Source organism: Epinephelus fuscoguttatus, linkage group LG20 (genome assembly GCF_011397635.1).
Source record: "Epinephelus fuscoguttatus linkage group LG20, E.fuscoguttatus.final_Chr_v1".
Taxonomy (NCBI): domain Eukaryota; kingdom Metazoa; phylum Chordata; class Actinopteri; order Perciformes; family Serranidae; genus Epinephelus; species Epinephelus fuscoguttatus.
Genome location: NC_064771.1, coordinates 10808438 through 10835315, shown reverse-complemented (window position 1 = coordinate 10835315; position 26878 = coordinate 10808438). Strand labels below are relative to the sequence as shown.

The window sequence follows — 26878 nt, the reverse complement described above, 5'->3', positions numbered from 1 at the left end:
ATGTGTAATCACTTGAAAATAAGAATTTTCTTACCTTTGAATGAGCTGTTTGTATCTAGACAGGGAGCGGGTCCTTCTCTACAGAGATCACCATGTTGCACCACCATGTTTATACAGTAGCCCACAATGGACAAACCAAACACTGGCTCTCAAACGTGGCTCTCATTCACGTTTTCGTGTCAGCCACTACCGTTAACAGCACCTCTGCAACAACTGCTTTATTCAATGTTTTTTAAGTGTTGAAATTGCCGAGTCAATTTGTTTTTGCGAGGAGGAGACCTCTGTGGATAATGTTGGTAAAAACCTCCTGAACATTTGGATCCAAAATATGATGAGCACACATTAAGATACCAGTGTGACGTTCCAAGCAGCGTAGAAGAAACACTGATATGTAGTATGAAACTGCTTTATTCAGTGTTTTTACCCATTTTAATACTGTACTGAACACTTAATGTGTTTGGTGTCCAGTCTGTAGTCAGTGGATTCTGTAAAGTCAGTTACACAGGAGCTCTTACATTTTATACCATCTTCGTTGAAAACCCGGCAAATTCTACGTCATTTCCTGTATTTATTTTTACTTAAAGGAAAAACTAGCACTGCAGTCGGAAATATACAACTGTAGTCCCTTTAAGATATATGACAAGGACAATAAGTTGTCAGTTCTAAATAATAAATATATTTATCAAAAATAGAGAATACAATAATACTTTGAGCAAATCGTGTGTCTGGCCCTTTAAGAATCCAGTGGTCGGTTTGCAAATCTCGTTGCAGTCTGTTCTGTTTTTATGATATCGCGATAGCTTCACCTCAGTGGCGGCTGTGTGGCCCCCTGTCTTAGTCCGGACGGAGTTGTTTCTGACGTTTGAATGAAAAACAGTGCAAATTACCTCCACTTTGGACCCAGGAAATAATGGCTTCAGCCTTGGAGCAGTTTGTGAACAATGTGCGGCAGCTCTCCGCTCAAGGTAGGCTTGCTAAACTCATTCGAGTGGGAAGTATTAGCTAGTTAGCTAGCATATGCTATCCAATGCCTTGCCGATAGCTAGGCAGCCAAACTGGTCAGAGCCCTCTTTTTGCTTTATCATGTAAACACACCGCAAAAATGACTTTATGGGGCTGCGAGAGTTCTGTAAAGTATCACCAGAAGATGCGTTAGCACACGGGGACGTCTAGGATAATCGCGAACTAGGTGGTATATCAAAGAAAATGTCAAAATCCTACTTTTTGTTTTTGATCTAGAAAATAATTTCTGAGGGCTGCCCACCGGTAGTCCCGCCCTGGCCCCACATGATTGGCTGAAGAACGGAATTAACGAATGTTATTGGTTTAAAGTCAACTGTCAATCGCACTTGCATTACCTCTGTTGCAAGGCCTTGACAGGACACTTGACCGGCCGATTTATATTGAGACACTCAGCCACAGCTCGATGATCGTGTATCATTTTGTAAGTCAGTTTGTTTTCTGCATTTGTAAAGAATAGCCTCTGGGCATCCGTAGACAAGAAAATTGCAATTTTATCACTAATTCGACCACTGAAACGATGGAGAAAATGCCTCAGCATACTTGGAGGAAAGTATTGCTCTCCTGTCCTTTGTATTTTTATATTAGTTTAACCTCGTCATTTACATTTCCTGTGATAAGAGGGATGTTATAATACCATGTCTAGTTTTCAGTTCAGTTAAGTCTTTGGGCATGTGTCCACAGCATGTAATAAAAATGTGTAAGTTGAAAATCACTGACATTTAATTCCAGTAGAACAACCTAATTCATTTATAAAACAGCAGGCCAGCCTAAAAGCAGCCTCATTTAAAACTAATCTACATCTAGCATTGCAATGTAATTCGTTTAAGATATGAGATCTGTGTCCTTCCGAAGATCTAAAGGGTATGCAATAAGGTCTAAAGTGGTTTGATTTCCCTCTATTTTCCTGCCCCTTCAACTCCAGGCCAGATGACTCAGCTGTGCGAGTTGATCAACAAGAGTGGGGAGCTGCTGGCCAAAAATCTGTCCCACCTGGACACGGTGCTGGGGGCTCTGGACATCCAGGAGCACTCCCTAGGCGTGCTGGCTGTGCTGTAAGTATCCTGCTCTGTTCCTGTTCTTTCAAGGGTTGCCACCGGCAGTGTAGATGGCACCAGTCAGGACCCCTTCCTTCGTGTCTAGTGACGCCTGCTGCTGTTTTTTTTTAATCTAATTAATTAATTAACTCATTTATTTATTGGTCTTGTTTGCCTTTGAGGTCAGTTCTGTCCAGTCTTGTGCTCTTCTACACTACCGTCTTCATGATGCTCCTTGTTTTCGCTTAATGTATCTCTAATTTGGGTCTGGAGTTTCTGTTATCGTTGTGTCTGTTGAAGGTCACATTGAACTTTTAGTGATTATTAGGGTAGAGGTGGTGAAACCTTGGAAAAAGATAGAGAATGGTGAACACAATTTTGTTGCCAGTCTTTAGCTTAAAATGTGACTTGCCAAGTTGGTTGAAACAAAATAAATAATCCAGGATTGGCACCTTGAATAAAAGGTGCCATTCCCTTTCTTCTCAGTGGTATTGTGTTTGTAAAGGCTGCCTGTTGCATGTAGCATTGCAAATCTAATGCAGCCACAAAGCAGGTCAAATCTACCTGTTGCAACTAATAATGTAGGCCTGAACTAACATCGTAACAAAGAAAATGATTCTTTATTTTTAGTAAATCATGCATCATGAGTTCACTTCTGTATCACAAACCTCAAAAACTCAAGTAAACACGTTTCTATAGATACCATTTGAGCCTTAGCATATAGAGATGACCTAACAATTTAAGCCATCCAATGTATGAACTCATTAAAAAGTAAGTCATCGTAAATAATCATTTATGACCCACTAGAAGTGTGTGGCCGTGCATTTCTTTATAGAGACCCTCCCTTCTGCCTGTATTTCCTTCCTTTATTCTTATTTTGCTGTGTTTGGGATGTTCATTGCCACAGCATGCAGGTGAGGGTGGAGCTGTGTAAAGAAATACAGACAGATGCCAGACTGTACGCAGCACACATCTAAGAAGAAGCTACAAAAATTAATGGACATGGTGCCCAAAAAAATGAAACAAAACAAAAAACGTTGCAAATGAAAATAAATCTAAGGTTGGCGTTTGATTTTGCTGGCAATACTGTTTACCATCAGTAACAATTAACTTAAATTAAAACTTAAAGGTCTTTTGCTCACATCTATCTCTTTCCTTCCAGATTTGTGAAGTTCTCCATGCCAAACATCCCTGACTTTGAGACGCTCTTTTCCCAAGTCCAGCTCTTCATCAGTACCTGCAATGGGGAGCACATTAGATATGCAACAGACACTTGTAAGTCCAGACTAACTAAACCTGTCGCTCGTAGATGTTTGGGAAGCATGTTTGTGCCCTGCTGGTGTTTTTTTATGTTGGACAGGTTTTCAGTAGAACACAAACAGATTTCTAAACTGATAAGTGTTTCTTTGCGTATTGTGTTGAGAGCCTGTAGTCTGCTAAAATGTGTTACACGTTATCTGAATTATGCCCACTCTTTCTCATGCAGGTACGTTACTATATAAAGATTTACCAAGCTGTATATCAGATACTGGCTTTTTCCTGTGTCTGCTGATGAGCTCTCAAGTGTTTTTTTTTAGTAGCAATCAAAAATAATACATGCTGCATTGTTGCTATGGTGTGGCATCTATTATGTAGATTGCAACGGGCAGGTATGTTGCTGTAGCTGTGGTAGTGCTCAGCATTTGGCACAATTAAACCTTTGAGTTTGAGGGGAAACATTGTATGAATGTATGTGTTTGCCCAGGTCTATGTTTGCGATGCATAAACTGCAGTGAAGTGTGTCCTGTGTACCCACGTGAGCAGCACTTTACACTTAACTAACCACTAAAAGAGTAAATCAATAATTTAACACCTTCCTTCCCGTCTGCTTCCTCTCACAGTTGCTGGTCTCTGCCACCAGTTGACAAACGCCCTTGTAGAGCGGAAACAGGTAAGACTGTGGATTCTGACTTCAGGGGAAGTGAAATGCTGAGCTAGTTATCATAACAGAGCTTTTATTCAGAAGCAAAAAATGTTTTCACTCCCAATAAATCAACAGTCATTGCTGATGTTGGTTAATGAAGGGGAATAGATTTTTTAAATGACTAATTTAGTGCATAAAATGTAAAAAGCTAAAGCTGGATTAAATATGACAGAAAGAAAAGCTGCATTTTTTTTTTTACAGTTCTTTTGTAAGAGTCATCAGTAAAATGTCTCCATATCCTCGCTGGGAAACAGTATTTTCCTCAGTGATTACATTACAGATTATGCAATTTAAAATGCTGTTCTGGTTACACAAAACTATTTCCATTTATGACTCACACAGCACTAGTGTGCAGTGATGTGGTTGCTAATGAAGACGACAAAGTTTAAATATCATTTCAGAATACAAATGGGATTTATGTATTTATTTTAGAGTGGTGTCTTATTTCTCAGGGTGCCTTTATACCTATTTGGTTCAGTTAAATCAAACTTGGATCCATTTGCCAGATTTCTATGGCTCATTTTGGCCCGTGTAAAAGCTGTCAATAGAGCCCTGGTGCGGACCAAACAACTGAACCGAGATTGTTCATTTGTGGTCTGAAAGCAAACGAACCAACCACATGAAATCTTATGATAACAGATACGTGTTTTTAACTTGATTTTAAAAGACAAACTACCTAAAAAAAATCCGTCTGCTGATCGAGAAATCTGTTCACAAAGCTTTCTTACACTTTACTTGCATAAGGCCATGTATACAACCTATTTATGCAAACCATTTGGTTACCATGGTAACACATATGCACGTCAGCACAGGTTATTTCCCTGATTATCAGGTCAAAAGCTGCTAATACTGCTGTGCTTGTGTCTGACTCAGTATGCTTTGTCTGTTAATTAAATTCAATCAATACGGTCTCTACCTGTAAGTCATAATGCACAACATGCAGTCAGATAATACCAATATCGTTCGTATTCAGTTATTTTCTTCAAGAGCTCTTTGTGACACTTAAAAAACATAAATATACACACCATTAAAGTGCAGCATAAACGCCTGTCAGTCACAGGAATTTGATTTCCTCGTGTGGGTCCTGATCATGCAGGATGACAGTCATCGAACCAACGAGTCACCTGCTTCCATTAAAGACTTCCTGCGCAGTCAAACATAGGGTGCATAGTGTGTGTATTCACTGATGTAAACAGACTACCAGCTCCAAAAGTTGTAGGGCCTCGGACTTAAATCCCAATTCTGAACAGCACTAGACAAAGCCTTGCATATCACTCTTGTCTGTGTAGTCCAGTAGAGACAACGGAAAAACACCAACATCATCCCACCTGAACAAGAGTGTTAATGTTGTTTGTTTTGTAATGTTTTTGAGCTTTGTATGATGTCCTTGTTACTGTGATGCGTCCTTGTCAACATGCCTGTTATGTGTGTGATGTTTTAAAGGACACCATGCAGTGTAGCTTGTGAGTGTCTGAAGCTATCTGTAATGCCACATACACAAAGCTGCAAAAGCAGTGTCCCCTGGGCCATAGTGGAATTAGTACATTTTAACGTTATTTTCCCCCACTGTCCGAAAAGACATGGCCCACATGAGTCATCCCACTGCTCCTACGCCGCTGATTCTCCACATCCAGGAGTAGCATGTTTTCCTTTTCTGTCTCAATCTAAATATTTTAATGCATTTTAAAGCGTGGTACAGGCCTGGACCGTTTTCAGTGTGTTTGGAAGTCTCAGAGAAGCTGCAGCTGAATAACTAACTGCATGTTTTTTTCTCCCTCTGACAGCCATTGAGGGGTGTTGTCGTCCTAAAACAGGCAATAGACAAAATGCAGATGAACACAAACCAACTTACCTCAGTTCATGCAGACCTGTGTCAGGTGAGTCACTGTATGGCTTCATGATATAACTTGCATGTGTAATTTTGCCACAAAATGTGATCTATTCAGCAGTTATCTTGGTTGTTTTCCATCTCCTCCTTCTATAAGTGCATACTTGTTGAACATGCCATTTAAAGGGTTGTGTTAAATAATTCAAACACAAGCTTAGTCCCAGCACAGTTCCTTCCCTTGTGACTGTCCAGTGTAATGGTCTAAGTTATCCTTGCTACCTGTCTCCTCGCAGCTGTGCTTGTTAGCAAAGTGCTTCAAGCCCGCCCTGCCCTTCTTGGAGTTGGACATGATGGACATCTGTAAGGAGAACGGAGCTTACGACGCAAAGCACTTTTTATGTTACTACTACTATGGTGGCATGATCTACACGGGCCTCAAAAACTTTGAAAGAGCACTGTATTTTTATGAACAGGTACTCTCACACTTCTTAAATACTCTGACATGCATGCGTTGAATAACATAGCAAAATGGTTTCTGCGTTATATTTGTGGTGATCATATGTGCGTCATTTTCTCTTGTCAGGCAATAACCACTCCAGCCATGGCAGTGAGCCACATCATGTTGGAAGCCTATAAGAAATACATCCTGGTGTCACTCATTCTCCACGGCAAAGTGCAGCCGCTGCCCAAATACACCTCACAAATAGTAGGGAGGTTCATCAAGGTAAGGACAAATAGCAAAAATAGTGCAAACACTGCTGCTGGAGTGTATTTGCAACTTATGAATATTTGCCCTTAAAAGCTGAACTAAGGGTTGTGCAAACTCACTCAGGAAGGCAGCTAACACTAACTTAAGTGTTACCTTGGTTCATAGCTGGAATCAAATAATGTAGACACGGAGGCTCTGTGTTCTGAACCAGCGTGAAGCAAGGCAGCAAGACTCTATATGATTTTGCTGCACATTACCGCTTCACTCTTTTCGTTATTTACCTTCCACAAATTCCACACCATTTAGTCCCATGGCTTCGCTTACTTTTCTCCGAGCCCTCACTGCTTTTGTGTTGTCTCTGTCGAGTTGTAAAGCTCCAGGTGCCCACAGGGGGTGACAATAAGTTTGTCCTCCATTTGTGGTTCTTAGTTTCTTCAGGAGAATATCAACCTGATCTGAGCACTGAAAGGTTTTTGTGACACGGTGTCAGGCCTTGACTATGCATGTAATCATGCTGTGCAAAACATTTGAACACACCTTTAGGGTTTTGCTGTCTTGGTTAATGATTACATTGGCAAGCATTTAGGTAACCGGATTTTAAGCTGATGCAAGCCAGCTCATTATAATTTTGTTAGAATAGCCAGATAAAACTAGTCAAGAAATGTACACTAGCTAAAACTATTGCAGTCTAATATAACAAGTTTTTACTGTTTTTGTCAAAACTATTTTAGACAGTTGTTTTATGGTCATTGTGGAGAATGTAGTTTGTGCTGCTGTTGAATTGTTTTGCATCATTCAAGAGTTAAACAATAAATCTCACTCAAACCAATATCGTGATGTAAGAGAAAGCATTTTTCAAATCCCAAAAGTTGTGGTTAAAAATTACAACAGCAACAACTGAGTTGGAAACAAGTGACACCGTGAATCTTAATGTGCACACACACATGCTGCCCACACACCACGAGACATATGCAGTGAGAGTAGATGAAGAAAACAACTTGTAAATGCCACACCACGTGTAAGTTTTGATGCTTGCAGTACTAGTACCATGTGACAATGGCCAAGGCCGGTTAAAATGCAATCCACATGGTTACATATTACATTGTTACTGTAGCAAGTGTGTGGTCAAGTGAGACAGAAAGTTGGCATTGGCGATTAAAGCAGAGAGTCCATGTTCTTACTGCCACAGTCTGTAAGCTAAAGCAGGAACAGTTAACAACATGTTAACAATGTGGAGAACGGTAGAGCCATAGCCAGTTTGCAAGTCAGTTTGTGTGATTTGTTTCTGTTACTGAGTGGATATCAGTAATATTAATATGTATCTTTCATATATTAATGTTCAGATCAGGCCTGTTGTTTTGTAGTGCTTTATGTTTCTTTTCTCAGATTTTATTTAAGTCATATATTAGATGTTGACAAGGCTTGAAGTTAAACATTTGTAATATTCTGTTGCTGTGATTGAAGGTTTTTGTCATTCAAAAGCTGATGAGGTATTAATTCATGCATCACTTTATCTCATTTTCTACATGAAAGACCAGTTTATATGTTGGCTGTATACAATGTTGTGTTTGTCTTACTAGAGCTGCATGTGCCTTTGAAATTATAGACCCTCAAGCACCCAAAAGGTTTTGCCATCATGCAAAGCCCTTTGCTGTTTATCTAGGTTTCATGTGAGGAGTCAAATAGGTTACCGTTACCTTCATTTGTATTATCAAGTAACCTGTTGATTATGATATAATCAATCTTTATTATTATTACAAAGTCCAAAGTGCTTAGTGAACTGGCAGTAAATACCTAGACTGAGTGAATGGTGAATGAATGTGCCATTGACTAACTGGTGTTCTCTTTATCCCTCCTCTTCCTTTTCTCTTACTGCTGCCTCTAGCCCCTGAGCAACGCATACCACGAGTTAGCTCAGGTTTACACCACCAACAACCCGGCCGAGTTGCGCGGCCTGGTCAACAAACACAGCGAGACTTTCACACGAGACAACAACACAGGCCTGGTCAAACAGTGCCTCTCCTCCCTCTACAAGAAGAACATCCAGAGGCTAACAAAGGTGGGTGTGCCCGCATGTTTGTGTGTCTTTGTATTTCTGTATTAATTCAAGACAGATGTTTTCACAAGAAAATATGTGTGAAATCCGTCCAGCCCTCGTCGCTTAATGTGGTGGTTAAAGCTGTAGTGTACATGTAGCATGTAGCTGTTAAGTTCAGCTTATTTGACCAGGTGAGATCAATACCTTTTTTTTTTTTTTTTTTTTTTAAGGACGCAGTTAAATGAGAAATTAATTTTCCCAGTTTTAATCAAGTATCACTGTGTGTTTATTGCAAATGCAAAACCTTTCTTTCCTTTTCTTAAACAATGAGTCGGAGGTCTAATTTGTTCATCTCTCCCTCATCCTCCTCCTGATCCAACAGTGAAGGAGGTGTGTGTGGAGCCAGCAGTCTGCTCCACTGTCGCTCTGTGTTGCACTAAACTCTAAGCCCACACACTTTTTAGTGATTGCCAAATGCCAAGGATTTGATTTAAGTCCCTGCTGTAACTGTACTAAAATATCCCGTTTCACTGGGAAATGCGTCACAGTACAGAAGCTGCAGACGCTCTCAACTTTGATCTGAGACATCTTGGAATGTCTCTCAGTCCTGCTCTGCTACAACTGTGCTGCTGCACCTCATTAGCATTGACAGTGATCCAAATGACAGGAAACATCCAAAAAAACATGGGTGATTGAAGGCAGACACACACATCTGACAGCCAGCTGCTTGTTTGGAGAGAGAAAAACTGATATGAATCAAGAGCTTGTTGTCTTCAGCTACAGCTGGGTAACATCACTTACCCAGCTGTAAGTGGGTAAAATGTGAAATATCTTAATGTTTTGGTAAATTTGTTTTTTTTCCTGCGGCTTTAACGCTTTGCTGCAGTTAGCTGATGCAATATTTTGCTTTTAATTGAGCAGTTTAAACTTCATTGAACCAAATTCAACGATCCAACACTCAGCTAAAGAAAAGTAACTGTGCATGAGTTCATTAGATCCTTCAGTCTGTTATTTTTTAAAACCACCTTCTGTTTCATGTGCCCCCTGCAGACCTTTCTGACGCTGTCCTTGCAAGACATGGCGAGTCGAGTGCAGCTGTCAGGCCCCCAGGAAGCAGAGAAATACGTCTTACACATGGTAAGTTGGTCCAGAGAGTATAAAAGATGGCAAAGTCAGTCCAACATGTCATCTGTACACCTACTTAAAATCAAAATGAATGTTTTAATCACTGCATATTAGGTCTGCTATTTAATGGGAGGGGGGTGGGTATTATGAAATATTATGATGATGAATATATATTTTGTACAATATGCTGTCAGTATTTTATCAGCTTTACAAAGCACTTCTTACCTTGGTCATTTAACACTTGTAAACTTGGCTAATTAAGCAGGTTTTTCTTTTATAGACTTAGAAGTACAAGTTTTGCATCTGACCTTCTATGAAGCAGCAGTTTACCACTGATCTGTAATAGACGTTTTCTGTTTAATTTTCATCATGCTCCTCTTTATGCTTCTGTGCAGATTGAAGATGGTGAGATCTACGCTAGCATTAACCAAAAGGATGGCATGGTCTGCTTCCACGACAACCCCGAAAAATACAACAACCCAGCAATGCTCCACAAAATTGACCAAGAGGTGAAGACGTCCAATTCTGTTTACGGCGTCGTCCTGTCATGATGTTATGTATGAACCCTGACAGTATGTTTGGTGGTAACTACTTTTAAAGTGAAGTTGTCGTTTCTCTCCTTTCAGATGTTGAAATGTATAGAGCTGGATGAGAAACTAAAGTCTATGGATCAAGAAATCACAGTAAACCCACAATTTGTGCAGAAGGTAACAGCATCAAATATATAAATATATATTTTTTGTTATTTGGACATTGTTTTTTGCATGTGTGGATGCATTTTGCTTTGTGGAATCTTAACAAATATGTCCTTGTGAGTGTCATAGTGTGTACCTTGTGCCTTAAGGCTGGATTTATATATTTTTACGAGTGCATTGCCTGTTTAAAGTTGCCTGGAACAGGCCGACTGCTTGTCCTCTGGTATTGCTGCTTTCAGTTTTCTCGAGAGCCGCTCATCCAAACAGCTTCACACTCCTCACTGAATTTTCTTGGTTCCTGAGGAAATACACCTGCCGTGACATCACTGCATCCCCTCGCAATAGTAGAGTAGTAGGATTAGATACCAAACTGGGTAGTTGTAAGGGTACAGATTGAGGCCTAGTCCACATGGACCCATGTACTTCTGAAATCGTGTATTATTCTATGCAGTCTGGCTGTTAGGCCACACGCAACTGAACTTTTGGGCCCCCAAAAAATGGAGTCAGGGGTTAAGTTTTTGGAAGACTCAGTATTTTATTACCTGTCTCCATTGTTTGACGTCAGAGCAACGGTAAATAGCTAGTGAAATGGCAGACCAAACAAACATGCTGGTGCTAACTTTATTTGTGAGCGTGCTATCTGATCTCTTTGGATGGTATATCCAGCTGCTCGACCTAACGACCAACGAAGGAGGCTGCTCCTGTTGCTAGCTACCCCAACTACTAGGGGTGTAATGATACATAGATCCACATCGATACATCGATTCATTGATTAACGATCCGATTATATTGATGCAAAATGAAAACATCGATCCATATCGTCATCTTAAAGATACACATTTATTTTGAAATTCACATAGAACATCTGTGTCACCATTTCTGGGCAAGCGCGCCTCCGCTCAACAACAAACAGAGCTCAGAAATAAAATTGTCAAATCATATTCTAGTTGTTTTTGTGAGTTGATGTAAATGATTGTGTTAGGTGGGCATATGATATCGCGTCATATCAATCACAGGCTCCTGAATCGAATCGAAACAAAATTGTATCGTGACAGACTTTGTGATATCGGCAAACATCGTATCGTCATCCAAACAAATCGATATAATATTGCATAGCGATGAAGCTGGTGATTTACACCCCTACCAACGACACTACCACGAAAGCAGCGACGGGCCCGCCAACGGAGGTCCGACCAGGCCGGATCCAGAACCTCCGTTGGCAGGCCCGTCGCTGCTTTCGTGGTAGTGTAGTTGGTCGTTCAGGCGCCTCTGCTGTTGAATTAAGTCGTGCTATTTTTGTGGATCGGGTTGTTTTTATTTACCGCACTTCCCTATTCCAGTGAAGGCTATTCAAGAGAAGGCTGAGACATGGGGGGATTGCACATGCGCAGTGTAACTTGAGCTGCGATGCTGGAGGGTGACAGCAGGGGCGCTAGATAAAAAGCGCAGGATCCGCTCCTGCAATCAAGGAGTGCGCTTGGTGCAGTCTGCTTGGACTTTTGGATGGCGGCTGCCTGAAGTTGTCCGAATTGCATCTCTGTCATTCTCACCCACAACACAGGCCACCAGTGACAGTCCAGTAATAAGCTGTGAAAATGACATGCATGCACATCCCCTTTATTCCGCGGTCTCACGCCATCTACTGAGCCTTTGAGGAAGTGCAGACCAGATTTTACTGCGCATGTGCAATCCCCCCATGTTTGACCCTGTGTCTCAGCCTTCTCTTGAATAGCCTTGATTCCGGTATTGACTCTGACTTCTGATTGGTTAAAAATGGCCTTTCTGTTAGAAGTTACATCACATGCCACCTACTGTTTTGGCATGTGTATTACATCACTTGGTAGCGGGTTTTGCGGTTTCGTGTGGACATCTTATATATTACACCATATCTTATTTATCACACCACTCGTGTGGACGAATTTTTTTGGAAACCGGAGCCCGAAAAACTTCAGTTTCAGAAGTACACGGGTCCGTGTGGACTAGGCCTGAATTACTGCGGGACTACGAGTATGTATTAACGTTGAATCCATTGGTGGCAAGTGGCAGTACCTAAGAGCGCATCAGTGTGAGAATGCTGGGTTTAGACAGGAAGTGGAAGTGCAGGCTACAGTGCTCAGCTGAGCCCCCGGGTTAAACTTCAGACAAGAGGTGGAAGCACCCACGGCTGGGAAATGCTTCCCAGCAAGCCTAACACTACAGCGCTTTAGCTATTTCATTTAAATCATAGCCTCATATCACTGCTAGACTAGCTGGCACACACACACACACACACACACAAGCAAGCAGACAGATATAAAAGATACGCTCTTTATGTCATTAGAAAGGAGCAGAGGAGCAGAATTTTAGTTTCCTAAGCCACCCCTGCAGCTTGTTCAGAAATTCAATTTTTGTTGTTAAAGAAAAGGCACTGTTGGGTACCTGTACCTAATTGCAGTTAGCAGTATCGCTTCAAATGTAAACAGTACCCAACTCTGTACATTATACGCATCATTTGGGTGTGAAAGCTCACACCAACATTTTATGGCCTCAATGAAGTCAAAACATTTAACCCGAAAGTTACATTGCTGCAGCTGTAAATGTTTGAGTTTGCTACAGTCTAACATCTCCGACCTTTCTTCTATTCTTGAATTTACTGTAGTGAGTGACTTGGAGCGAGCTGTACCCAGCATGTCCTGCGGCGGTGTAACAGTTAATAGGGGTCTCTTAATACACTGCACGGTGTGTACTTCTGGTGGTAGATACACACTTCTAATAAACGTGTCCCCTAGATCTTAAGAGCTCGCATTCAACACTGCACTCCCTCGGGTCCTCAGCAGTGCACCGACAAGTGTGAAGTCGAATGGATGAACGGTTGTCGAAAGTGGAAGGACTCAGATACAGAGACAATTTCATTTTAGTTGGATTCATGGTGCAAAGATGCTTTATATGTGAGGGAGTTGAATTAAAGATTGTAGTACAACAGTAGCTAGAGTTGTTGGAAGTACAGGAAAAAGAGATAGTTGTACAAGACATGCCCTTTTTTGTATTTAGGTGTTAGAGACGCATTGGCACTACATATATATCATCAAAAACAGAAAGAAGTTGATGGATATGTCTTCAGGGCTTTGTTCCAAGAAGCAGGTTTATTGAGAGGATCAATTCTCTGAGCGCCATATAACATTCCCTCAAATCTGGAACATGGACAAGTGTAAAAAGATCAGTTATGGGTTTTCTCAGCCAAGAATTCAGTCGTAACCCTCCTGCTTCCTTAAAGAGGCCCAAGATGTAACAGAACTGATAGCCGTATTATGGAAACGCAGCAGGAACCGGTTTCTCCAGTTGTCAGGTCAGGTAACATTCTCAACATGTGACATGTGTTTACTTTCCAGAGTATGGGATCGCAGGAGGACGATGTTGGTAGCAAAACATCAAGTTATTCCTGAGGGGCCTTGGACAGGGAGAGAACGCTGCCACCACCCAACACGTTCTTCCCCAGGATGAGTTGGATTTTTTTAAAAGAGGAAAACAAACAAACATTCTATTGCATAAGGACATTGGTCAAGGAAAATCTAATTGTGTGGAATGATGATAAATTTGGTTATTCTTTCTTCACAGTGTCTTAAGGATAACAAATGATCCTTACAGAAAAGGAAAAAAGATTACAATTTTGTCAGTGTTTTATTTATCAATGTTCAGGTTGGAGCGCCACTGCTACATTAACAGAAACCACAATAATAAAAACTGGACTTATTTGTTCCAAACATATGTGTGAATAATCTCACTGTTTGTATTGGTTCTGCTGCATGATGGCCGTAACAAGAGGGCATTACATGAGGTAAAAACATCTATGGCTGACGAGGAATAAATCCGATATATTCTACATTTGTAAAGACTGCAATGATCATTTCCCTCTCACTCCTTTTCGGTTAGAATGTAGCTGTCATCAATAGCAAATCTGTACACATGGACATGCCCTTGACCAAACTCGGCACAATGGAGGAGTCGTTCACAATCTGGTGCACTGTTTTGTTTTGTTTTTGTTTTTTCCTTTTTCTTTTTTTCTTTTTTTAGGTTGGATCCACTAGAGGTCGCTAGAGCACTGTATAGAAAACCGTTTGGACAGCTTGTTATTATTACAAGAGGTGAAGTCAACAGATGAAACCAAACTGTCATGTCATTTGGGAGCTTGAGCTTTGCGATTGTGGATCTGTTAATAATAAATTGTTTAAGAATATAGTGCTGGGTTTCATGGCTTTGTGAAAAGATTATTATCCCTTTGCTTCTACGTGTGCTGTGAGGGTGAATTTACAATTTCCATCCACTATTGATTGTCACATTGTAACGTTCTTGATTGATACGGTGAAGCTGATTTATGTTTCAGCCAATGAGCGCCCTTATTCAGGCGGATGTGGTGTACCGGAAAAAAGCGCCAATCACGACGCAGCATCCACTCCATAGGGGCGGGACTTAACCGCTAAAAGAAAGTTGGCACACGCCAATCACACGCATCACTCGGCTCTGATTGGTCAGCGGGTATGAATGAGGTGGGTCTTAACGACACACCGTGTAAGCCACTGTTGAAATTCCAGTGCTAACCAACTTTAGCCAGCTTGCTAACATGTAATTCAGCGAATTTGAAGAACTACACTTACAATGCAATACTAGACTTATAGGCATAAATAATATCTCATTTCCAACAGAGTAATACCGGAAAAATCGTCTTAATGTTTGCTACTGCGCGTGTCTCCGCTACTGCAACCAGAACATGTCCAGTTAGCCCGAGCGCAGCAATCGCTGGATAACGAACCTGGCAAGCTAACCAGCCAGCCCGTCTCTACTGGGTCTGCGTTGAGGGATTTGAACAGGTTTCGTCGCCCAGAGGACAGTGAAAGCCGGATGCTGTGACTACCATGAGTCCCGCAGGCTGCCCCCATGTCAACGGCTTCAAAGTGGACAACTGGAAGCAGAACCTGAGGGTTATTTATCAGTGTTTCGTGTGGAGCGGTTCAGCTGAGACCAGAAAACGAAAGGTAACAAGTGACAGAGGAAGACGAGTGCTTGGAAGGGACCCTAACGTACGCCAGACTGTGTGTGTGCGCGTGTGTGTGTTTGTGTGTGTGTGAGCTGGCGTCGCATGCGTGGACAGTTCCCCGCCCTTCCAAAACAACACAAACATCCGACACACAGACACCCTGAATGCCAAAGTGCTGTTGACGCTCACTCAAATACTACCCACGCTTTAATTCTAGTTCCCCCTTTGTGTGGGGCTTGAACTCGCCTAAATGCCAGCCTCAACACCTGGCAGACTCCGAAGCAAACTGTCACCCAGTTATCCCCCGCCAACGTTAGCTTACTTCAAAGCTAGGGACCGCATAATAGATTAGAAAGCTGATGTGCTTGTGTTTGCATTGGCACTGCGCCTGCAGTGGCTCCACTTCCTTCCACCAGCAGACCGCAGGCCAGCATTACACGGTGGTATTTCCTCGCTTAGGAGGAATGAATTGATTAAAAATCAACTAACCGTCCTCTCTACTTGTCATCCAGGAAACTCAAAATGACACAGATGCATTATTACTATCTTTGCACTGCACGACAGCATCAATAAGGGACTGTACTGTACTTATCAGAGGGAAAGGGGTGGCAGGGTTGTGACTTTTTTTTTTTTTTTTTCAAATCTACACCCTCCCCAAAGCTGCAGATATTTTCCCTCAATTCTCCTTGAGTGACTGGGGAAAATTGCATGACCTTCCCTCCACCATATGTAACCATATTTTTTAATATTCACATCAAATGTAGGTAGTACTGGGGACAATGCAATGAGCAAACAGCCCAGGAGTGAGCTATCCACAGAAAACAAACAGCTAATTTCTTAAGCACAACGCAAATGATGTGTTGTAGAATGTTTGAAATTTGAAACTTTGATGATAATTTATGTTTTTACAGTTTCTAGCTAGGATAAATAGTGTGATTTTGGCAATTTTTGATGAAAACATGCCTTTCAAAGCCACCAATGTAAAATAAATACAAAATACAACCATTTAAAAAGGTAATTTGCTGATTTTCAACCAGCTTTCTATCAAAACAATGTGGGTAACCATCTAACCAGTGTGTAGATAACACATTTCTCTTGCAAACGAAGAGGCCATTAACCGTCAGATGACGGGGATTGGTAAAGAACGGGCCGACTTACATCGCGGAAGGACTGACTAGCCGCGGCTTCCCTCCCACGTCATTGGTTACGTCACACGCTGAGCTACATGTTTTGATATTTGCTCACACCCCCCATTGCCCCAAAAAAGGCGCATTCTGTATAAACAAAATTAGGCAGGCGGCATTTTACCGCACTCCCCGATTTTGTTTCTATACTGCCAATGCTGAAAAAAGACTGATTGGGCTTTCCTGCAAATTTGCACAATTCCTGTCTAAAAAGGGCTATAGAGTATAGAAGTGGAATACGAGAAAGACCGGCCTCTCTACGTCTCTCTCAAACTCACACTGAAATCTGAAAACGAAAATAGCCGGTGATCAAACATATGTCAAGATTATGGTACTGCATTCACTATTCCTCGCCTACAGTGTTTTTAGAAATATATTTTAGTGTCGTGTCTAGCTGTAATAGCAAGAGTTTGTCAACAGGAAGTGGGCACAACACAAGATCGTTGCTTGTTAGCCAGCCATCATTGTTTCAAACGGACATGTTCGCATTACGTCACCCACCAGCGGGCACGTTTATTGCACTGGTGCATTCTGGTAGTTGTAGGTTTTCTGCCTTTCAAGCAAAAGCATACTTTTTCGCTTGTGGTGTATCACCATTTTCTTTAAAGTATTTGCATCTTTCTACAGCATAGACATCCTCATCTTTCCAGCAGCAAAGTGCTTCTTTAAAGTTGTCTGTTCCTCCCCTAAGGAAAAAATGATTTAACATGCCTCCCTCGTTTTGCATCACCCCCCTGCCCTCTTATAAATAATGAACTGTCCCTAAGGTTGACTGTTAAAGCCATCGCCAGTCAGCCTCTCTTTCACTTTCTCTTTCTCTTTCAGATATGCGCAATATTAGCATGTTGTGCTCGTATCTGCAGTGTGTGCCTACATACATTGTGCACTCCGATGTGCTCTGGGACAACCCCGTGTCCCCTGTCATCTGTAACGGGATCAGTGGGAGCTGGTAGTCCAGGAGGCATGTTTACTGAAATAAATGGTGAAATATTTGCAGGGTCTCCTCCTGCCATAATTGCCTGGATCTCTGTCCCTGCTCCCACCCTAACCTGAAGAGCAGACAAGGCTGGCAGAAAGGCTCACATCCCTCCTGCGCATTGCCTCCCTGTGGCACAACATTTTTATTGGTCGCGGCTCAGTTTTCCACTCAGATGCGCTCATGCCTCTCTCAGGAAACCAATACGCCAGGCAGTTAAATTCTGAATCCCATTTACTATTTTTTCAATGGGAGACTTACTCTGAATCAGAATGGCTCTAAAGATCGTGATTAGAGATCTTTACAGGGTTTGGGGAAGACAATGATGGATTTATTAGTCATGTTCTGTTTCCAGTCAAACCTTAGCTCCAACATATGCTTCAGTTTGTTTTTGTTTGTATGGAAGAAAATCTCAGGAGCCATAAGCTTATCACACGTCATTAGCCTCTGAGGAAATGCAGCAGGTTTACCCAGATATTCCAGTCTAGCTGCTGCTTCCACTATCCATTCCCTCTGGTTAGCTGTATCAGGGCAACAGAGGATGAAGACAAACATTGCGTATCCCCCACAATCCTAAGAAGAAACAATTGTTTTTATGTAAGTTTCAACAGCCCCCACCCATACCATCATTCACTCTCCACTCCATGCTGACCATTGATGCTGATCAACACTCAGTCTGCATCACACTGACCTTCAGACGCAGATTGAATTCTAAGCATTCGTTCACCTTGCCAATTCAAAGGCTCCGCTCTTTGGTTGGCTGCCGTGTGAATCACAGAGGTGTCTAATCACATCTGCATGACGGCTGCATTGGATTTTTTTTTCCTCAAGACATTGCGATGGAGAACGACTGGAGCCTTGCGTTCTAATTTCTCCATGCTGTAACGATAAATTAGGCCACGTATAAATTCGTGATCTTCATGTTTCATTTACAAATAATCACACTTCATCAGACAGGAAGAGCTGTGTGTGTGTGCACCAAGCCACCATATGAGTCAGCCCCACTCAAACTCTGAGCTTAGTGCCAGAATCAGTGCTACTTTTCTACTGAGTCCTGTTAAGGCTGTCGTCTGTTAGCCTGCACCATTGCTGCTGCCTCTGGTCAGTTCAGCGACACAAAATGGAATCATTGTGAAAGAGGTCCAGGGGGTCGTAAACTCGAAGCTGGCAGCAAAAAGACAGAAAGTCAATGAGATATTTTATATTAGCTCAGGGTCAGTGTACTCCTGGCACTACCAGCTGACTTCAGTTACATTATTAAAGGAGCAGTGTGTAAGATTTAGCGGGATTTAGTGGCATCTATTTGTGAGGTTTGTGTATTGCAACCAGCTGAAATTACACCTGGTTAGAATTTCTTCAGTATTCATTGTTCAGGAGGTTTTTACCAGGAGCTGAATTATCGTCAGAGGTCTCTTCCTCTCCTCAACAAATGGACCCAGTGATTTGACCCGGTAAAAACACTGAATGAAATAGTTTCATGTTAAAATAATCAGTGTTTTCCTGACACTGCTCATCGCAGAGGGGCTGCTAACTATGGTGGCTGAGGCGAAAATGCGAATGGCCCTATCTAGAGCCAGTTTTTGGTTTGTTTGTTCTGTGCTACTGTAGAAACACGGCAGTGCAGTAAGGTAGACTCTGGACAATTATCCGCTCCTCACGTAGATATAAACGGCTCATTCTAAGGTAACGAAAACACGCGGATTCTTATTTTCAGATTATTATACATTTTAAAACCATACTTATTATATTACATTCAAATTCTGCCGGTATACCCCCCTAAATCCTACATTCTGGACCATTTAAGATAAGGACCTATATTCATAAATTTTCTTTTATGATGACTCTGTTTTTTACGTCTGGAATCTCCCATCTACAACGGACTTGAGACGCGCCCCCGTTTGAGGACTTGGCTCAGGTTCCGGAGTTACTCCTTTAGGAGTATGATCCCATTTGATGCGGCGGTGGGAACCTCTTGGAACCGCATGCCTTTGCTGACGTTGACCCCAGCAGGATTCGAATCCTGGACTGTCGGCATGGAAGACGAGCGCTCAAACCACTACACTACTTCAAATATAACTTCTATTTCGAATTGTGACTTTTTTCCTTAACTTATGACTTGTATTTTTTTTGTCAGAACTACAGTATTTGATGTATTGCGTTTGTTTTGGAGGGAATAGTCCTGTAATTCACCTTTCTGGACACCTCCTCTTGATGCAGGCCTCTCCCTTCAGTGAATGAGACAGATGTTGCATTTGGCTGACAGTGCGATAATGTCCGCACTTACACTTCTAACCAGGATCTTTCCAGCCCATTACCCTCTACTGCTCTTCTCGCATAACATCCTGTCGGCAGATGGCTCGTCACTGACATGGCAGCGCTCGCAGAAATATGACATGGACAGAGCTCCGGGTGTTCTCTGGGCGTTAGGACAACCACAAGGCCTCACTGTGCATGTGGCCTCTTAGTACACGGACGGTGTGCTGAAGCAGAGTTACTGTATGTCCATAAGGACTCCACATGTGTACTCAGACTCCTGCTGGAATGACAGCAGAGGATGTGGAGACGTGTTGACAGACGGGTAGACACAAATTCCTACATGAATACAATGTTCTCAGGGACCAGAAAAATACACATGCGCGCGGTAACACTGACAGTTGGAAGAATGAGTGAGGAGAGATTGTTGCATATTGATGCCTTTTCATAATTCATGTGCTGTCTAAGCACTTATGCATGGATGGGGTGTGTGAGTGTGTGACTGGAATGAGAATCAGTGTTTTTTTTTTTTTTTTTGGTTTTCTTCTTTTTCCATTTTGCATGTATGTCCATGTTAAGGCTGGCATGCCAAGCGTACGCTAAAATCATCAGCCACAGAGGTTGGTCTTCTGTTCGTTAACATGTAGGCTAAAGATCTGACCTGAATATTATTTGAATCTGGTTAAACGAATTGTTGGATGCTTTGTAAGATACGCATGTCTGCTTTTTTGCTGAGTAATATAAGAAGATTGATATAATTTATGTCTGTCAATAAAATATAACGCTAGAGCTAGGGGACGATTACCTTAGGGAGCGATCACACCGAGATGAAACGCTAGAAACGCGATGCCAGTAAAACCATTGTTTTCCTATGAAACAGCGCGTCTGACCGTCGTTCAAGCATCTTTGTAGACAGCCGTTTTTCTGGCGTCTTTTTAGACGCACATAGACGCTGAAAAGTTAAAATATTTTCAACTTTTTTGAGCGTCAGACGCCAGTAGCTAGCACGCATTGAATAAGCACTTCCAGCGTTTCAAGTGTCTTTGAAGCGTCCACGTCTCTAGCATCTCATTTCTGTGTGATCACCCCCTTAGCTTAGCACAAAGTCAAGACTGGAAACAAAGGGAACAGCTAGCCTGACTTGTAGTTTTTATTTTTTAGTTGGGTATTGATTAAACAAACAAGATGTAACTTGCTAATTCGTGAGCTCGAGAGGTACTGGTAGGCAGATTTTGTTGCTCATTATTTTTTTCAAACTAGTTTCACTTAGTTCTGCCCTACTGTGCTATGATTAGCTGGTACTTGTCACATCGACGTGTCAAGGTCATCTAGTTCCATTATATTGGAGAGAAGGCAGACAGATATCTCTACGGCCGATATCTCCAACTCTCAGCAACTCACAACAAAACAATCTACGCTGATAAATAGCACTAATGGTAAAAGGAAAAATATGTGTTTTTTGATTTTGTGGGTGAACTGTACCTTAAAATGCCAAATAATTACTTATTCCAACTTCTCAGTTCTGGAGATATGCTGCTTGTCTGTCACGTATCATTTAATGTCTTTGGGTTTTGGATTGTTGGTCACACGTAAGTCATTTTAAAGTGTCACCTTGAGCTCTTGGAAATTATGAAGTGCATTTTTCACTATTATCTGACATTTTTAGACAAAAGATTGTAGCAATGATGAATCAGATGCTACTGTAGCACTGTCATTCCACAATGAAACCAGGGTATTAAATGCATAATCTCATGCAACATTAGCTTACAATACACAAAATGTGTTGGCACAGGCGCTAGGCAATGTAGCACAACAGCAGCCACTGAAATGCTTCGCTCAGTTCCTTTTTTAATATGTTTTCGATGCTTGTTGTGCTTTGTGGCGTGTATTCCACTGAGATTTTGATGTCAGCCATTCTCCAAAGTTTTTTTTATTACTGTTGGCACCAGCCAGTAACTAACTAACTTAACTATTCCACTCTGCACGTTAATGTTCTTTGAAGGTGACTGTGAAGTGAAATATTTTAGCTTGCAGAACACATAATGCATAGAATTTGACATTGAAATCAACCTTTGCAATCATTACTCAATTTCAAATATCTTCCCTGAGATTTTCTCTCCTGGTCTTTGTCTCTCGTCTTTGCCCCCATGCCTTCCTCCATCTCCTTTCTTCTCCCTCCTGTCTTTTCTTATTTTCCCTCTCGTCTTTCCAGGCACTTCTCATTTCTTCTCACCTCCTCATATTCATGCCGGCTCATTGGCATGCCAGCTTCTCATCTGCATGCTTTTGAACACCTCGCTATCTACCCTCCATCCACAGCCATGCCACCCCCCTCATCTTTCCGACGTGACTATCAAACAGAATATATAGGAATGTATAAATTATTAAGCATTAATATCATATATTGCAATTTAGGTTTACACGTTAATTACACAAATCTTACATGATCGTGGTTACAGCAGCATAAAGAATCAAGACAAAACACATTGTGTGGTGTTTATTTGGCTTATGTTTTTTGCTCAATGTTTTTGTACAGCCACGCATACTCCTCTCTCTCACACATACAACACATAGAAAAAAAATGTCCTTGTTAGACTAGTTTGCAGTCACCAATTGTAATTCTGCACAAGGCAGCAGAGGTTGAAGGAAAGCTGTGTAGGATGTTGATCTGCTTGATAGAAAAATTATTATTTCAATAACTGTTGAAGCCAAAAACGAGGTTCCCACGTTAGGGTAGGCCCTATAGATTACATTTCATTACTTTGTAATTTAGGGGACATCTGCCATTTTGAAATGTCAAAAACAAAATGTTTCCACTGTGAAGGATTTTTGATCATAAAGAAATGTCTGATTCTGTGTCTCATAAATGTTTAATTTGAGCATTGACAGGTCGTTGATCTGAGAAGCATCAGCACCCTTCGCACTTAGCATGTTTTATATTGAGAGGCTCCCGCCTGTCTGGATGATAAGATGTCGACCTTGTTGTTGCTCCCGGCTAACACACACACTTTGTCTAGCTGTTGTCTGGTGATATGATGATGATACAAGGATCTAAGTGATGTGGAACAGACACTTTAAAAGGCTGAAATGATTGTTCTGTACTTTAGGTTTTTGGTGTGTCTCTGTCCCTGCTTGGGCTGGGTATCATTTAAAGAATTTGATACCGGTACTCTTGAAGCAATACCCAGGGTTCCCCACATTTTCATTTATTTGTGGCATCAAAACATCTGCTGCAACAAATATATTTTCTAAGTTTGGAGCTGGACTATTCATAGGATGGAGTAGCAGAACATCAGACGCATTGAAAGTAAAACCTAACCATCCATTCTACTGGGTTTACACTGGGTCTAAAGCCCAGTTTAGACCAAAGATTCAAGACGAGACAAAACCGTTTCAGAACGTTGTAGAGAAAAGTTCCAGCGGTGTAAACTGGCCATCTGAGCTCAACTCAAGCCGGCTGATGGTGTCACCTGCAACTCCACTGGTCAGATCGTAGGTGGATGGTTTTAGAACGTGAGGTTGGCCACCTCTTACTACAGCCAGTCAACTTGCAGTGAAGTCCTCTGGTCAAGTCAAAATGGCCGCAGATGGCATGTTCACTTGCTGTGGCAGGTGCTCCGTCCCTGCCAAGCCCTCTGTTTCCATCCTTACGGTGTGCCGGTGTCAGACAGTGGGTCACTGCTGCTGCTTGCTGTGTTCCCTTATGCACCCCCACCCAGACACATTCTCATTGAGCGCGTTTACATGCACACTAATAAACCGATCATTATCTGATTTATGGAGTTACCTGATTATTCAAGTGGTCATGTAAACAGCATAATCCGATAGGCTTTATCAGATAAAAGCCATTATCTGATTATGAGAAATCAGATAAACACACCTAGCTTTTTCCCCAACAGTCAGATTATTCGGTGCATGTATACCTTTTAATCTGGTTTCTTTTGGGTTTTGCTATTTTATACTCCCACTCCACTACATTTTAGAGGGAAATATTGTACTTTCTACTCCACTACGTTAATCTGACAGCTTTTGTTTCCTTTCAGATAAAGATTTTACATAAAATAATGTTTTTATATTCTCAGTGTTTAAATTGTCACTTTTATTTTATCTTACTTATATGTTATGCACTTTGTGTGACAAGTTTATATACAATACACTTGTATATTGCACTTTGCAGTACTTTTACTCTGAATCTACCCAAAGTATGTAAAATTGGCTCCAGCCAATTGGCTCCCCCCCACCCCCATGCCTAAAGAATCAAATGCAGGTACTGCTTTACTGGAGAGGTTTTGATGCTACTTGGTACTGGGTTATTTCAGTCTTCACCTTGAAGGTATTGAGTACTGATACCCAGCTCTATTCTGTGGATGCGGCAGGCTTCTTTGATATCAGATTTGTCTTATAATTAAACTTATGTATTCAAGTAAAACCAACAACAAACAACAGAGGCTTTTATCCATCAGAATGAAGATTTCTGCATCATCCAACACAACTTCGTCGTCGTCATGTTATATCTTTGATATATTTAACTTTCAATAAGAATTTTAAATTGTATGCCTTGAATGTCTATTTTTGTGCTGTGGTATTGTAAATGGTATCCAATATTGATATTTTTCAAGGTATTGTCATAGAAATACTAGTATCTTGACATTAATATAATGCATTAGAATACCATCTCTATTGATGCAAGAACTGTGATAATAATTTCCTCTGTCTCTGTGTTTATGCTTTCTTCCCTCTGTTTCCTTTCCTTTAATCTCTTCCTCCCTCTCTTCCAGGCCAAGTCATGTATCTGCCACATGTGCGGCGCCCACCTCAACAGACTCCACTCCTGCCTCTACTGCGTCTTCTTCGCCTGCTTTGCCAAAAAACACATCCATGAGCATGCCAAGAGCAAAAGGCATAACCTAGGTATGGCACACACACACACACACACACACACACACTCTCACACACTTCACTCTCACTCTCATACACAAAGGCATTCACAGTGTCCACAGGTGCAGTCGGAGCAGGTGTGTTTTGAGTGCTCTGTTATGCACATGGCGTAACACCAGGCATCCAGACCTGCAATTAGCCCCCTTTGCTTAAATGAGTTGGTCCCTGCCTCCTAAACAAACACACACCCACACACAATGCCGTCAGTAATGCTTCTTCTCTCAAAACAAAGGCTGCTAAAAGGGCTAATTATACAGCTGAGTGGCTAATGAAGAAGCAGCCTGGTGGGATTGCATAAAGCACAGATGGTTCATAGCATGTGTATATTTCTGTGTCTGTATTTAAGCTTTAAGTTAGTCATATATTGGACTACTTCAGCGGCCTGGCTGTGACACAGTTGTGGTTTTTGTGATGTTTTTAATCGAGCAAAATAATCGAGAGCAACAGAAAGAGCTATTACGCAACGTGGTGCAACATAATTGCAACCCAGTCGAAAAGGCTCGGCCTCATGGGGGATTTGAACGTCACCTGTGTATTTGGCCTCATGTAGCCCATTAGAGTGAATACATGCATTAGTGAACTTACTAATGAATAAGGGCTGAGGTCTGTCTTGGCAGCTTATTAAAATTAAGCACATTCACGCAGAATAAGAACTCGTTCACTGGGTACACCTCCCTGTTTTTGCTTCCTCCAGATCCCTTCAAAACATTCAGTGGTGTGTGTGATTATGGGGTAGAGCTCTGAAAGAGATTTGCCTCCGCCTTGTTTTGACAGGATTATTATTCCAGGTCAGAGAAGGTAACATAAAACATTGCACATCAGTGATTTTGGTGATAATCCGCGCTGGGTTTGTTGAAATATTCTTCCTTTAAAAAAGGACAGAGGACGGCTTTTATTTTAGATGCTACAGCCACACTGTTTCTCACCACAGCCCGCATGGAGGTCGCTTTGTTGGCGAGCGTTCCGCCATGAGAAAGTTGTATTTCAATTCACTGAATAAAATATTTGCATCAAACAGACCCAATCTGGACGGCTCCCGATTTGTACAAAGTGGTGGGTGTTTGCGGAACACCAAGAACAGTTGGCTGTTTTCCCCCATCCACGCTACTCCCACAGGGACACACGGCCTGTAATAATCAAAACATTGCACACAAATCACTGAATTACTGCGAGAGAAGATTGCCACGTTTTACCTGATCCCACCCAGTTAAACGCGGCTGAACGTGTGCAGTTTTAGGCAGAATGTGAAGCCGTCTGGATGAGGCATTCACCTGTAAACTGCTGTCTGTTGTACTTTGTGCACAGAATGGGTAATCCTGATATACAGATGGGTGACAAGTGAAGTGATAACACAAGCGTCTCAGTCAGGTTTTTGTCTGCCTCTAGCCTCCAGAGCAGCTTTGATGCTCCTTGACATAGATTCTCCAAGTCTCTGCAACTCTACAGGAGCAAAGAGATTCACTCATTCTGTGTTTTGATGACAGAGTGTGCCATTTTTAAAATGTAGCTCCACAGTCTCCCACATGTGTCGAGAGGGCCATTGCACAGTATTCATATTCTACTCCTCATCAAACCATTCAGTGTGGAATCATCTGCATTTGTTATTTTGCTTCTTTTGAATTTAATTTGTCATCCCTCTGTATGTCATGATTTTGTTAATGTTAAAGCAATCACACTGATGTCATGATCAGATTAGCTTTGAGAAACTGAGAAGAGCTTGTTTTATTTGTTTTTAATTTGCTTAGAATCACTAATTTGAACATGGTAATTTCATGTCATCATAATATGATTCCACCCTAAGTCAGTGTTGATTTATCACTGAGCTCTATTCTGTCAGTCAGTGTTACTGGTGAAGTGCACTGCTTCCATTTGTGATTTGTTCCAAAATCTTTTATCACATTATATGTATTTTTATATCATGGTAATGGTTTGTATCCCGGTACAATAATTGTTCTGTAAATGCAATTAAGAAAAAGTTTAAAATAAAAATGCCATACTTAAGAGTCCTACATAGGTCTGATTTTCCAAGACCCGCTTCTAAACTGGAACCGTGATGCACTATACCGTACCCTCCCTGCCACCTGGACATAAACCACTTAGT

At 41.5% G+C, this 26878-nt stretch overlaps 2 protein-coding genes across 3 annotated transcripts in view; both read left to right on the top strand.

Annotated features, from left to right (window-relative positions):
* The first annotated feature begins 801 nt into the window (after positions 1 to 801).
* Positions 802 to 14159, top strand: cops3 (COP9 signalosome subunit 3). The gene is made up of 12 exons (XM_049563689.1): positions 802 to 965; positions 1946 to 2075; positions 3220 to 3332; positions 3938 to 3987; positions 5805 to 5897; positions 6142 to 6321; positions 6432 to 6572; positions 8443 to 8616; positions 9646 to 9732; positions 10116 to 10229; positions 10347 to 10427; positions 13784 to 14159. The coding sequence occupies exons 1-12, from the start codon at positions 911 to 913 to the stop codon at positions 13835 to 13837; spliced, it is 1272 nt and encodes a 423-aa protein (XP_049419646.1). The 5' UTR covers positions 802 to 910; the 3' UTR covers positions 13838 to 14159.
* An 807-nt stretch (positions 14160 to 14966) lies between these two features.
* Positions 14967 to 26878, top strand: part of usp22 (ubiquitin specific peptidase 22) — a 73176-nt gene continuing 61264 nt past the window's right edge. For both annotated transcript variants that reach the window (XR_007448075.1, XM_049562978.1), the window contains exons 1-2: positions 14967 to 15424; positions 24618 to 24750. Coding sequence is in view for 1 of the 2 variants with exons in the window: in XM_049562978.1 (XP_049418935.1) it covers positions 15305 to 15424; positions 24618 to 24750 (253 nt within the window). In the remaining variant the exon portion in view is untranslated. The remainder of the gene's footprint in view (positions 15425 to 24617; positions 24751 to 26878) is intronic.